At 33.0% G+C, this 13,927-nt stretch overlaps 1 protein-coding gene across 1 annotated transcript in view; it reads right to left on the reverse strand.

The window, feature by feature from the left end:
• Positions 1-6,842: 6,842 nt before the first annotated feature.
• Cpsf6 (cleavage and polyadenylation specificity factor subunit 6) overlaps positions 6,843-13,927 on the reverse strand; it is a 16,238-nt gene continuing 9,153 nt past the window's right edge. Inside the window, exons 5-8 of the mRNA XM_017630535.1 lie at positions 12,395-12,921; positions 9,307-9,600; positions 9,169-9,234; positions 6,843-9,062 (exon numbers count right to left, since the gene is read on the reverse strand). Coding sequence (XP_017486024.1) covers positions 8,849-9,062; positions 9,169-9,234; positions 9,307-9,600; positions 12,395-12,921 — 1,101 coding nt within the window. The 3' untranslated portion in view covers positions 6,843-8,848. The remainder of the gene's footprint in view (positions 9,063-9,168; positions 9,235-9,306; positions 9,601-12,394; positions 12,922-13,927) is intronic.

Below are 13,927 nucleotides of genomic sequence, written 5' to 3' on the forward strand. Positions count from 1 at the left end.
CTCCGGTGCCATTGACCACATGACCAATACCGAAATGCGTCTAAATCCTAGATAATATACGCATTGTAGTTGTAGAATTCAATTTATTTCTTGTAAATACTCCGTGTTACAAAATATACACATTGTAGCTTTAAAACAAAAAGCGCTATTATGGAAAGTTTAGCAGAGAATTTACAACTATTTTCTTCAATATCAATAGCAACTGAAAAACATTGAATCGCTTTTATGCCCATTTAGTGTTTGGATAGCTGAAATACTTTTTATTCTCCACTTTCCAGCGTAGTAACTTAGAAAAAAAAAACAAACATGTTTGTACGTAATACATTGCTATTTGCGTAAAAGCGTAGACAAGGATACTTATGAGTAACAACCATACATTGGATTTATATGCAAAAAAAATTGCCATAATATTTAATCAATGTAAGGCATCCATATTGGAATTATGAAAAAAAGGATTTATTCAGTAGAATTTTTTTTTCAAATTTATCGGTTCATAGATAGTTTTTGTTAAGTGAAGTATTTAAAAAATATATTCAAAATAGATAAAATAGATTAATATAGAAAGGCCCAACATTTTTGTTTCTTTACATTGTAGTTATAAAAGTTTATAAAACTCTAAGTTCTTCAGATGCGAGTTTTTCATTAAGCTGGCTTTTAACACAGATCATTCCTTTAACGGAGTAGTTGATTTTAAATTCGATTTAGTCTTAGTGAGTAATCTACACTTTTGTACAGAGCTGAATTTCACAACGAATTGAGTTAGGGTCTTTCTATATTAAGGCAACGATATGTACATATAATATGTGTAAAAAGATATGCAAAATATTCATATAATAGGAAAAGTATTCAAGCGTATAAAAGCACAAATCTTAATATTTATATACATACTTATATTTTGAAACTTTTTAACCAATATCACTTCTATCACGATAAATTGCAAACAATGTCCAACTATAGATAATGAATTAACTTAACATAAAAGCAATGTCTTGTGGAAAAAGGGAAAAATTTGTTCAAAGCGCAACTAAAGAATAATTGATTTTTATAGGGTCAGTTTTTCATTGGCACTTTACAACTTAGATCTCGTAAACTGAGTTTAAATTGAACAGCTGGCTGACATTTGTACAGCTAATCTTAGCTTAAACCAGCCAGCTGGAGAGTTTTAAACTAAGTTTAAACCACAGCCGTGCACTAAAAAACTGGCCCATAGATGTAGAAAACTACCGATATTACGGACATCGATAATACTATTTATGGACACCATCGACATATCGAAGCTATCCGGAAATGTATATAAAAAGGTTTAAATGTATTAAATTAATAAATATGCATCTGATTCTATATAAATTTTTTGTGTCGATGTTTTTGGTTAGAAATAAACTTTTCCACAATCATCACTCAAATTTAATAAGTTATACGGCTTAACTATCATTTAACTTTTTAACTATCATTAACTTGATCATTTCATTTTACACTCTAAGCGATTCTCAATCATTAAAGGCTTTTTCACAAACATTAAGCAAGCAATTAGTTGCTAAATTATTGTCAGTAAAAGTTAATAATATTCTTTATCAAAAGACTATGTTTTACGCCGAAGTGCCCAACTTATCTATACACAGCCACAAAAGTTTGTGAAAGAAACTTTTCAGTTATTTTTTTTTTTACAAATAAATTTGTTTTCATTTCGTCATTTTCTGTGAAGGGATTAAAAATGTTTTCACTTCACGTTTTCACAGAATAAGAATTGGCTCTCAAGAAATGGTTAGCCACGTCTTTTCAATTTGGCTCACATTAAACTGTTTCTATTCGTAGTTTTTTGGGACCACCAAAATCTGTGAAAAACGCTGTTTCGAAAAAAGTGTTGGTTAGGGCCTTTGTGAATTAAGGTAACGATATGTAATTTCACAACATTAAAACCGTTTATCTCGAGTTTTGCTTTTTTGAGTTATGACACTATTGAAATGATTGGGCCATATATGTATATAGTTATCTTTCGTAAAGTTTCACGACTATGTTGGTAATGTTATCAAATTACGTGCTACAACAATACGGCAGTATACAACACCTTGTGAACTCCCTAATTGATACCAACAGCTCTGATCAATGGTTTAACGCCAAAATTCAAAATGATGTTGTTTGAAACTTATGTTTATTTATTAAGTTTTAATAATTTTCATTTAAAATATAATTCGATCTGTAACAGAAACAACATAAACAACAGTTTCAAAGCTTGCATAAATTTCACAAAAATTAATCAAGATTCAAAAAATGTTCATTAAATTTCAAACTTTTTAATCAGAATCTTTACAAAATCTTAGGGTATGCAGTTTTGTAGCCCATTCAATTTTAGTCTAACCGGGACGTTACACATTCAACTTTCCCCTTTCAATTTTCAATACACTCGCACTTTTTCACTGACACACTCTTATTTGCTTTCAATTTTTCCCTTTCAATTGAGTTTCAATTTTGTGAAAATAAAAAAATACTAAGCTTCTGCATGCTAAAATATTAATCGACAATGGAATTAAAATTGGAAAATGGTATTCAGAAGCTAGTTAGTTACATTGTTTTCTTGTAGTCGCTAAAAATTACCGTTAGTTTTTCAGTTTTATTTTGTGGAGGGTGTAGCGAATTTTCTTCCTTATAAAAAAGATGTCGATCATGCGTTATATGGAACAAAATGCGCGACTGCATACCCGAAAAGTTTCTAAAGATTCTGATGAAAATGTTTGAAATTCTGATGACAATTTTTTTAATTTTCATTAATTTTTGTGAAATTTGTGCAAGCTTTAAAACTTTTATTTATCGGGCATGTTCTGAAATTCGAAACTTTGAAATCGACTCGAATTGCCAAATAGTTTTTAATTATATCTGATGAAAAGAGTGAATATTCTAATTGAAAACCGTAAAAAAAGCAGCAGCGATATGAAATAAATCATTTGAATGCGAGACTTGTAAATTTTTTGGTTAAAAACCATCGAAAAAATTATCGAAATCGAGTCGATTTAAAATTTTCGAACTTCAGAACATGCCTGTATGTGATTTTTGTTATAGATTGAATTACATATATTTTAAATAACAAATATTAAAAATAATAGCTGTATGTAGTATGTATCAATAAGGGAGTTCACAAGGTGTTGGTATTTTCGCGGCTAGGATCGGTATGGAGGAAGGCGAATTTACCGTTTTCGCAAATTGAGAGCAAATATTTGTACTGGAAGCTGGTACCATATATAACTCAAGTTCGGACAAATTGCTAGTTATGAGTTTGCAATGATTGACCACGATATCACTTATGAGTTGTCAATGTTTGACCATCGATATCTAAAAGTTACAATATATATAACATCAATTTTGAGATAATTAATGTCCATAAATACATATGTATGTATATCATTTTTTCTTTTCACATTGAAATAGGGTGCATTCCAAAACGTTAAAGTACAAAACATCAGTCTATTATTTCTAAACCGCACTACAACNTTTGAGGTATTTTCAAATCGGTCCAGCTCACGTAAATCTTATTATTTTTCCGAAATATTTTGGTAGACGTTTTGAAACATAACAGATTTTGTAATCGCGGCGGAAAACCGCAACTTCTTTTTTGGTGATGCAGTCTAATGTACATATGTACATGGTCTGTGAACATTTCTTGTGCACGATTTCAAAAATTACAATTTTTGAATTAATACACTTTTGAAGAATGTCTGAGATATACTCGTTTTGTTGCACAAACTATAAACGCACTATTTTCTCCAACAAGAAATCGGCTAAAACTTACCAACGCTGCTCCGCATTTCTTGCATACAAACGCAACATTGCAATTTTTTTTATTTAATATAATTAAAATTTTAGATTTACATGTTTAACAAAGACCATACTGTTAAAACTTATCGGTCAATTTAAATTGCTGGCTCTTAACAGTGGAGCGTTTTTTTCTTGTTAGAGAGTGCACATACATATAGATTCATACATAATATGTAAGTAAAATGTATGAACTCATCATCCTTGTAATAAGAGTATGTTGAGACACATGTCTTTTCAAAACATTCATTCTAGCTCATATTCTTGAAAAATTTCAATTCAACTTGAATTGAGGTAAATATAGAGAACATAAAAAAATAATGTAATAAAAATAAAAAGTTCATGCTTAAGTTATCGGAAAAATAATATGCTAGAGTTTGGCTACCTTTATGAAAGATATGTCAAACATCCGATAACTACAGCTTCACATCCACCACTTATTCAATATGAATATCAGAGTATTTTACCTGCGTTTAATTATCGACTTCATTATTTGATAATTACGCCAGTAACAATGCCACCATCACAGATGGCACACATATTTACGCTAACATATCACAGATTATATAAGTATATATATGTACATTATGGAGAAACTTTAAATTACAAAAATAAAGATTGTAAATAAATTCTTCTCATTATTATTACTGGATTTAACTTTAAATAGGGAAGGTACCAATGCATTCGATATCTCTAAATATGAGAATAAGAAAAGTATAAATATATCGTCGCCTCATAAAAGGGATGTCGAATGACCAAAATTACGATTTTGGAATTTTGATGTAGATTTACTAAATTGGCATGCTCTTTTGATTTCTGCAATCCATNATGGAGAAACTTTAAATTACAAAAATAAAGATTGTAAATAAATTCTTCTCATTATTATTACTGGATTTAACTTTAAATAGGGAAGGTACCAATGCATTCGATATCTCTAAATATGAGAATAAGAAAAGTATAAATATATCGTCGCCTCATAAAAGGGATGTCGAATGACCAAAATCACGATTTTGGAATTTTGATGCAGGTTTACTAAATTGGCATGCTCTTTTGATTTCTGCAATCCATTTTTTTTATCTCCCTTAATTTTAGATATATTTCGTGTGCATTTTGTAGTATATTACATAATATTAATAATTACCCAGAAGCAATTTTGTCAAGGCCTTCCCTCTGCAAGTAATTAACAACAGCTCCTAAAGGTGTTCTTACACGATGTGTTTGCATCTGTAAATATGACTTTTTCAATACATACGTAATTGCGTATGTCTGTCAAATTCACAGTCTTTATTTAACTATTTAAAAATACATTCTTTGAAAACGAAATAAACTAAACTCAGATGATTCTATCTGTGTGTCAGATGAAAATAGAAACATTTCTGTTTCGTATGTACGAGTATCTGCTTTGTACAGAAACAAATCTAATTTGCCTTGACACGATATGTTGCCATTTCCATATGTAAAAAGTGGCATGTACACATGCAAATACATATCGTGTAAGAACACCTTAAGCATGTGCAGAGCACATCTAAACCTGACANTGGCATGTACACATGCAAATACATATCGTGTAAGAACACCTTAAGCAAGTGCAGAGCACATCTAAACATGACAGAGTGCTTCCAGTGTTCCTTTTCGAGAAGTGAGTAGGCAACGTGTTACTGACATGAGGTACACAAGTTTGCAAATAAGTTTGTTTGAACGATTTGATTCAAATAAAGATTTGAAAATACATTTACATGTTGTGGCTGTAGCCGAGTGCATGGAGATGTTTGCTATTATTTATTAACTTTCGGGAAGGTCTAGTTAGTGTAGACTTAACTTAACTTAAGTGAGAAATCGTCAATGATTACTCAGCACGTCAACTTAGCCAGAAGCGAAAATATTTCTTTTTTGTATTTTCCTTTTCAGCTGATAGCCACTTGGCCGCCTATAAGCCACATCACAAAATTCCTGAACAAAAATGTAGTGCTTTGGCTAGTATATTAGATTAAGCTACGTAAATTAAGTCTAGACTGACTGAACGACAAATGTATACGGAATGTACACCCCTATCGCCAGTGTCGACTAGTAGTAGATAAACAACTCTTATTCGATTACCGCTTTTCCATAGTATTGTGAATGTCGATTTCTCACTTATTGAACGAAAAAACTACTTTGAAAATACCACGCATATCTACTACTAGTCGACACTCGCAATAGGGGTGGTAGTCAATTTTCTCATTAACATTTAGAGGTATTAAATTAAAAAATATGGAAAATAAAAAAAAAATAGCGCCAAGTACGTCTCCTTCAAAAATTATAAAAATTGACCGTATAGGTTTTGATTAATTCGACCTTAAAAAATTTCAAAGTCAATTTTCTCAAAACCGTGTTTTGTAACATTCGACATCCCTTTTTTGAGGTGCCACAATGCAAAAAGGCCTCCAATGACAAATTAAAAATTTTAAATAATCAAACAACTATGCTATATTAGAAATGCCTTCAAAGCATTTGAGGCTTGTTTTTAAACTTCGGTATGGGGGATAGCGGATAGCAAACTAACGGATTATTAAAAATTTCATTTGGAAAGCGTGATAAATAAGTCCTTTTGCATTGACAATGTTAATATATATTCATGTAGATATCGTCGTTTATGCAAAACCGCGTATCAAGATAATGCAAAACCGCATATGTGAGTTTGCATAAATTATTTTCTAGAGTAAAAACACTCATATTTCGAAATGGTTATCTTTTTATAAAGCAATCGTATTTCTGTCTTGTATATTTTAGGACGAATGGATAAGGACTCAGCCAAGAGCTTGTGTGAGAAAATCCAATTTTTGGCAGCAAATGTCAGTTACGCGGTTTTGCAGAATGACGATACGCGATTTTGTACTTTAAACTACGATATGTTTCATTGAGATAGATCGTATATAACAAAAAAATATATACGTAATAAAATAAACATCGCTGTATAAGTTTTGTGTGCGTTTGCAGCGTAAAGCTTAAAATTTAGTTAAGATAGAGGAAGAAAAAGTATGCTTTAAAAATAAAATTTATAAAATGTTTAAACTACGTGTACGATTTGCTATCATAATAATAATATAATAAGTATCAAGTATTTTGATAGGATTTGAGATCGTTTGCCTCGAAAGTACTCGAATAACTAATAAAACCGTACATTTTAAAATTAATATTACTAGTTATTTTTTTTACAAAATTCTTATAGATATCTTTTTTATGTGTGTAAGCGTTGGTCAATTCGAAGGAAATGAAAATAAAATGAATCTTTCTCAAATACATTATATCGGTCACTTAAAATTAAGTAACAACGTAACTGTTTTTACATTTTTTTATCACTTTTAAACGTTCTAATAGGAACAAAATTGAAATAACAATCGCAACCCTTATGGCAAACACTTTAAAATCAAAATGTGGGTGTTCACACCTGTCTGGTTATCAGGTTATGTGGCCATATTTCTTATTCAGTTACAACAATCAAATACAATATAGAACAATTTTTAACCAGATAACCTAATAACCAGGTAAGTGTAAACACCTACATGCATTGCATTATACAATTTCAGATACATATTTTTGTTCGAAGTGTACATGAGTTGGAAAAATCTATAGAAATGAAATCATTATATACCTATGTCAAGAGGTAATTGCAAATGTACATACGTTATTAAAAGACATAGTTCAATATTTCAAAAAAAAAAAAAAAAATCGCAGCCCATTGGAGTTACAATCAAAATGTGTAAACCATGCCCCGTAAATTTTTAATTTACAATTCCAATACCAGAAATCGGAAATAACAGTTTTCACTTTCAAATATAATCGCACTTAGTCAAGGGGATAAACAGAGGTATTCACTTATTAACAACGGTAAATAGGGCTATTATGGTATTGTCCAATGAGAAACAAATTGCAATATGTGACCAACAGACACTGAGAACGCGGAAATATAAATTTTATACCGTTACGCATAAAAAGTTTTTTTCTGCTTAACTGTTATTTGCGATCTCTGTCTAATACCAATATTTCGGTAGTATACGGTAGGTAGTTGAATGTCTATAGATTGTTCTTGTTAGTATTGTGTGCAATCAGTTAAGTGTTAGGATGCTTTATGTTAGTATTTGTAAGGATATATTACAAACAACTCAAATGAAACATTGAAAATACTATGAAAAGAAGCTAACAATAATAATAATAAATGTAATAGGGTTCCGAAATAATAAGTAACAATAATCATGGCGACGCACAGAACAGAGGTGCATATATAAATATTGGTAAAGGTATTCAGCACAAAAGATTTTATATGTATGTAAATATATAAGCATAAAAGACAATACAGTAGTTTGGAATTTAACATTTTAAAATATTTTTTATTAATTAATGGAAATATCAATATACAATCTTCTTCTTCTGATGTGCACTCGCAGGAATAAATCCGCAAATAACTACTGGCGCCAACTGTTGTATTTCCACAGTTCCACTTACTAAATCTTAAATCGGGCGTCCTCCGAAATTGCTCGACGTTCGCAATACTCTCTCTTTTCACATAAGTTTTGGATAATGCGGGTATGTAATGATATAACTGCTGTGTATTTCCCCATACTTTATTTCTGCTTATTTTCCTGCTAAAACCTTGGTTGAAGATTACATGTTGCATTTCAAGTTGATAGTTTCCGACTTAAGAGTTTACATCTATGTGTATGTATAATTCCTTATATATTTTTATAGAGACGATTCGGTTGAGCTAATTCTGGATTCCATTCGAATTCGTCTGTTATGAAACCGCACATTGCGATTCCTTTGCAATTATGTTATTTTATATTTTACTTGTTTAGACCATTTAAATCTATTTAAAATAATAGTAATCAATTGAAAGTGTAAATTCGCAAACAGAATTTGCAATGGAGCCTGTCGTAAAAGTTGAATAAGTGTGGATTATTTTCTTTTGAATCTTCGCAATGCATACCGTCGACCTACTCTTCTTGTGTACATTGATTTAATTTGTTGCAAGTGCTGAATTGGGTTGTTCTTTTGCTGCACTGAATTTTTAATGTCGTGAGCGATGTTCCTCGCGTCGATCACGGTCCCTTTCCCGATCTCGATCTCTATCACGCTCCCTTTCCCGCTCTCTATCACGCTCGCGGTCGCGATCTGATGACCGATAACGTTCCTCATAATAGCTGCGCTTAGATGGTACATCGCTGACTGCTTCAGCGATTGCTTCAGGCGATTTCCGGGGACGTGCGGAACGGCTAGAGCTACTTTTTTTTTCAAAATAATTATAATGTTTAATGTTAGTTGAAATGAATTGAATGTAAATGATTGAGTATCTTAAAATCAGTGTGTAAAAAAGTGCTAAGAAGCTACCTGTCATCTCTGTAGTGATCTGGTACGGGACGTTCACGTTCCCGGCTTCTAGAGCGTTCTCTATATCTAGAACACAAAGTTTTTGGAAAAGATGTTCAAGTTTTTCTTTTAGAATTCATATAATAGAAATGAACTTACCCCCCTTCACGATCGCGTTCGCGTTCGCGCTCTCTGTCACGTGAACGTTCTCTATAACGAGATGATGAGCGTTCCCTGCGTTGTCTAGGGCGATGGGTACGTTCCCGAGATCGTGAACGCTCACGACGATTGTAACTTTTTGTTTCGATGCCATGCAAGGTATCTTGCAAAGAGCTGATCAATATTTTACAACGCTCGTCATGTGCCACTTTCGATTGCTTGATAAGCGAAATTGCCGTTACCAAAGTTTCAATAGCACTGGAGTACTCCCCGGCGGCCGCATCTGAAACGGCTCTATAGAAAAGAGAAAAAAATATACATATATATATACACATATCAAAGTTTTAATTTTAGTAATTTTTTAAGAATTTGATCGCCATATTGGGTCCGCCATTTTGTATTTAAAAAAATTGACTTCAGATTCGTAATCAGCGACCACAAAAACTCCAGAGTGCCGGGTTTCGAACAAATCCAGTAATTTTTTAAAAAATTGGTGGCCATTTTGTATTCGCCATTTTTAATTTTGAAAAACTGACTTCAGGTTCCTAATTAGCAACCCCAGAAACGACCTGGCAAAAAATGCGTAAATGCGTAAATTTTCGGGAACTAGGTCCATTCTAACTGTCCAAGACAGGTAAGTAATTAAGGGCATGTTCCCCAATAATACCAGAGTAATTAAATGTGAGAACCACATTTTTGGCTCCATTTTAACATGTCAAGAAAAAAATAAAAAATTTAGAACATCAGAGTTTTTATAAAAAAACCTACCAGCGCGAACTGTAAAAAACTCTGGCAAAATATTTTTTTATTTGCACTTTTATTTCAACATATTTTGATTAAAAGAAAAATACTGATAAAAATAAAATATTTCACGCAAACAACAAAAAATATAATCGATAATCGCATGAGGCTATTGCCTGAAAATTTTAAAATTCACTTATTGGCATTGTGCTACTATGATAGACAGCGAGTAATCATAGTCAACTTATTTGCAGTAGAATGCATCACTCCCCACACAAAAAAAAAAAAAACGGTACTGTTTTTCCACTGGAAATATAAAATCTATTATATTTTAAGACTTCCGCCAAAATATCACACAAAAATATTAAGATTTACGTGAGCTGGACCGATTTGAAAATACCTCCAAAAATTGAGTTTTTTATTAATAAAACAGTTTTTTTTTAAACTTTTTGAAAAATTACCTCGGAAAGTTTACATAAAAATATGTTTAAAAAATTTTCTACGAAATAAAAATAATCAGATTTTTGATGCTGTTTTTGCACATTTTTCAGAAAAACTTGGATAACTCAGGCAAAACCTTACCAATTTAGACCCTTTTAGGAAGGTAAGATAAACAAGTGTCGTTCCATGTTGAATTAAGATGCGTGGGTATTGAATAAAGAAAAAATTGGGATGTGAATGAGTTTTTTGCAAAGAAATAAAAAGGTTGAGAAAATACCTTTCCACTGATACCTCGTCAATATAAATCGGTAAAGTTTTGGAGCAGTTATTCAAGTTTTTCTTACACAAACTGTTGAAAAAAGTTAAAAAACAGCATCAGAAATCTCATTATTATGATTCCGTTGATAAAATTTTTTAATATTTTTATGTAGATTTTTTAAGCTTAAACTGTCATCTGAAGGGATTTTTTCCAAAAAATCCTTTAAGAAACTATATTTATTCATAAAAGAAAATCCATTTTTACCACCTCACGTAAATCTTAATATTTTTCCGAAATATTTTGGTAGAAGTCTTAAATATACTAGGTTTGGTAATCCCGCCGGAAAAACCGCAACTTTTTTTGCTGATGCAGTAGTACAGTAGTCGAAAAAACTATAGCCGCACCAAATTTTCACAAGTTTTAGAATATTATTTTTGTTGTTATTTAATTTTGGTTAGTTTTTTTATAGTTCATTCTTTAACAACATCCGTATAAATACAAGTTAAAAAAAAATGTTTCCCAATGTTGACACTTGCAAAGTGTCCGAAAAAACAGTTCTTCACGGACACAATGCGAAGATGGGCAGACACAGACCCTCAATTCTGCACATTCGACACTAGGCTCAAGCAAATACCGCTGTTTTTCACGGGAAATTCGAAGCACATTTAAATTATGTAAGAAAAATGGGAAAAAATCTACATGAAAAAATAATTACATTCTTTTTTCGCTACTATGAAAGGCTGAAAATCTCGATAAAATGTCTCTTCCCTATTTACATTTTCGCCACCGTTCACGCGTATATCCACACATGCGCCTACCGCTACTCTTATCTCAACAACCAAAGACACTTCTTGATTTTGTTCAGTTGCTCGATGAAATGTGTCATGGTCATGGGCTTTGCTCAACCGAAAACACAAAACAGATAGCACATGCAAAGAGAAAAAAGTGTTCTGCTCAGTACGAGACCAAGTGTGCTTCGTTTTTTTCTGTTTTGTTAGTGAGCAGACAGCATTGGAAAAATGTGTCAACAGTTATTTGCGAGCTCTGTATAAAAAATTAATAATATTATAAGTCGTTTTTTCGAAAACTTATTTTCGAACCAAAGGCCCCATTTAACTTTCCTTGTCATATATCGTTACCACAACACAAAACACAAAACAGATAGCACATGCAAAGAGAAAAAAGTGTTCTGCTCAGTACGAGACCAAGTGTGCTTCGTTTTTTTCTGTTTTGTTAGTGAGCAGACAGCATTGGAAAAATGTGTCAACAGTTATTTGCGAGCTCTGTATAAAAAGTTAATAATATTATTAGTCGTTTTTTCGAAAACTTATTTTCGATCCAAAGGTCCCATTTAACTTTCCTTGTCATATATCGTTACCTTAATATAGAAATGCCTTATCTAAAATTTTTGTTTCTGCACAGAGCGATTAAAAAACTTAATAGAAGACTGGAACTAATTTTATGCTGTAGCAGTTAAGCAAGGCTACATACATATACATATGTATAAATACATAAGTATATTGTACACACGAAACAAAACAAACAACAGTCCACAGGTGCTGTTCTAACGTCCGAATTTCAATTATATGTATGCATATACATATGTACATGTACGTGTATGTAATTAAAATAGTGAACTTCCCATACCTGGCTATAGCTGAGCTGCTAACGGTGCGATTTCTGCCCATGATTTCTTCAAATTCTACCTCCGATAACTGTGGGCCAATTGGTTGGTCAGGGAATGGACCTTGCGGTTTTGCCGGTGCTGGTCCCGGCCATGGGCCTCGCGGTGCTCCTTGTTGAGCAAAATGTGGTGGTGGGCCATGTTGTGGCGGCATGCCCATTCCCTGTTGTGGCGGTCCTGGTGGGCCGTGTGGCGGGCCACTCATGGGTGGACCTCCAGGATGTTGCGGCGGACCACCTGGCTGGGCAAAGAAGGCTGGATTGACGTGTGGTGCCGGTCCACCGGGGCCTCCGTGAGGGCCACCTGGAGGGCCGCCAGGGCCTAGTTGGGGCGGGCCGCCCGGCGGACCACGTGGGGGTCCTTGCATGTGCGGTGGTCCTTGTGGTGGACCTCCAGGTGGACCTTGAGGCGGAAAGCCTCCATGCATAGGTGGCCTACTCCAGTCTGGACGTGGCCCACGAATTGGCATTCCTCCTGGGGGACCCTGGAACTGAAATATACGTAGTATAAGTTATTAGTAGTGATGCTTATAATAGTGCGAGGGCAAAAATGCAATTACCATCTTTTTAAATGTTTACGGAAACAAATTTATCAGAATGATCTGAATGCGTTTCTATAAAAGTAACTTCTGCGTTTTTTGTATTACTATCACTGTACTATTTCTATGTAAAATTAAATTTAGCCTATTGAGTGCAAGTTTCATATCGTCTGCTCTCTAAAGAATGCTTTTCGAATTAGACCATTACAAGTATGGAATATAACGCTCATTTACTTCAATAGTATCACAATCCAAAAAAAAAAACAAATTTTGAACTAATACGGTGTTTACATGAGCCGATTTTACAGGCAACTTTTAGTTGAAAGCAACAACCGCTTGGTGTGAACGGCCTTTCAACTAATCGCTTCCAATGAAGTTGGGGGCAGCCAACTTTTGTTTCGCCTCTAAAATTGCCTGGAAAATCGCCTCATGTGAACACCGTTTAATTATGCAGAAATCACAGCTACCTCTTCATCTATGTTGTGTAAAAATTTCATAGCTGCATCGATTACCGGTAGCCCACTAGAACAAAATATGCATTCATTTTAACTATGGGGGTATATGTAAATTCAAAATTTTAAAGCCGTTTTTCCCCGAGTCTCGCTTTTTTAAGTTGACACTATTGAAGTAAATGAGCAATATGTACAAAACGCTCGTTTACTTCAATAGTGTCATAATCGAAAGTAATACAAAATCGAGAAATTACCGCTACCGGTTCTTCTATATTGCGTAAAAATTTCATAGTCGTACCCATTACCAGTGGTTCACTAGAACAAGTGGGAGTATGTAAATTCCCAACTTTAAAGCTATTTTTCCCGAGTTTTTGGCTTTTTGAGTTACGACAGTATTCAAGTAAAAGTGCGATATGTACATTTGTATTTTGTATAGCATTTTGAATACTTTTCTGTTATCGAGTATCTAGGAATAGTTTAATGAAGTTTGGAAATAACCATATGTA

Source organism: Rhagoletis zephyria, unplaced genomic scaffold, assembly GCF_001687245.7.
Source record: "Rhagoletis zephyria isolate East Lansing unplaced genomic scaffold, Rhagoletis_zephyria_1.1 Rzeph_scaffold_07840, whole genome shotgun sequence".
Taxonomy (NCBI): Eukaryota; Metazoa; Arthropoda; class Insecta; order Diptera; family Tephritidae; genus Rhagoletis; species Rhagoletis zephyria.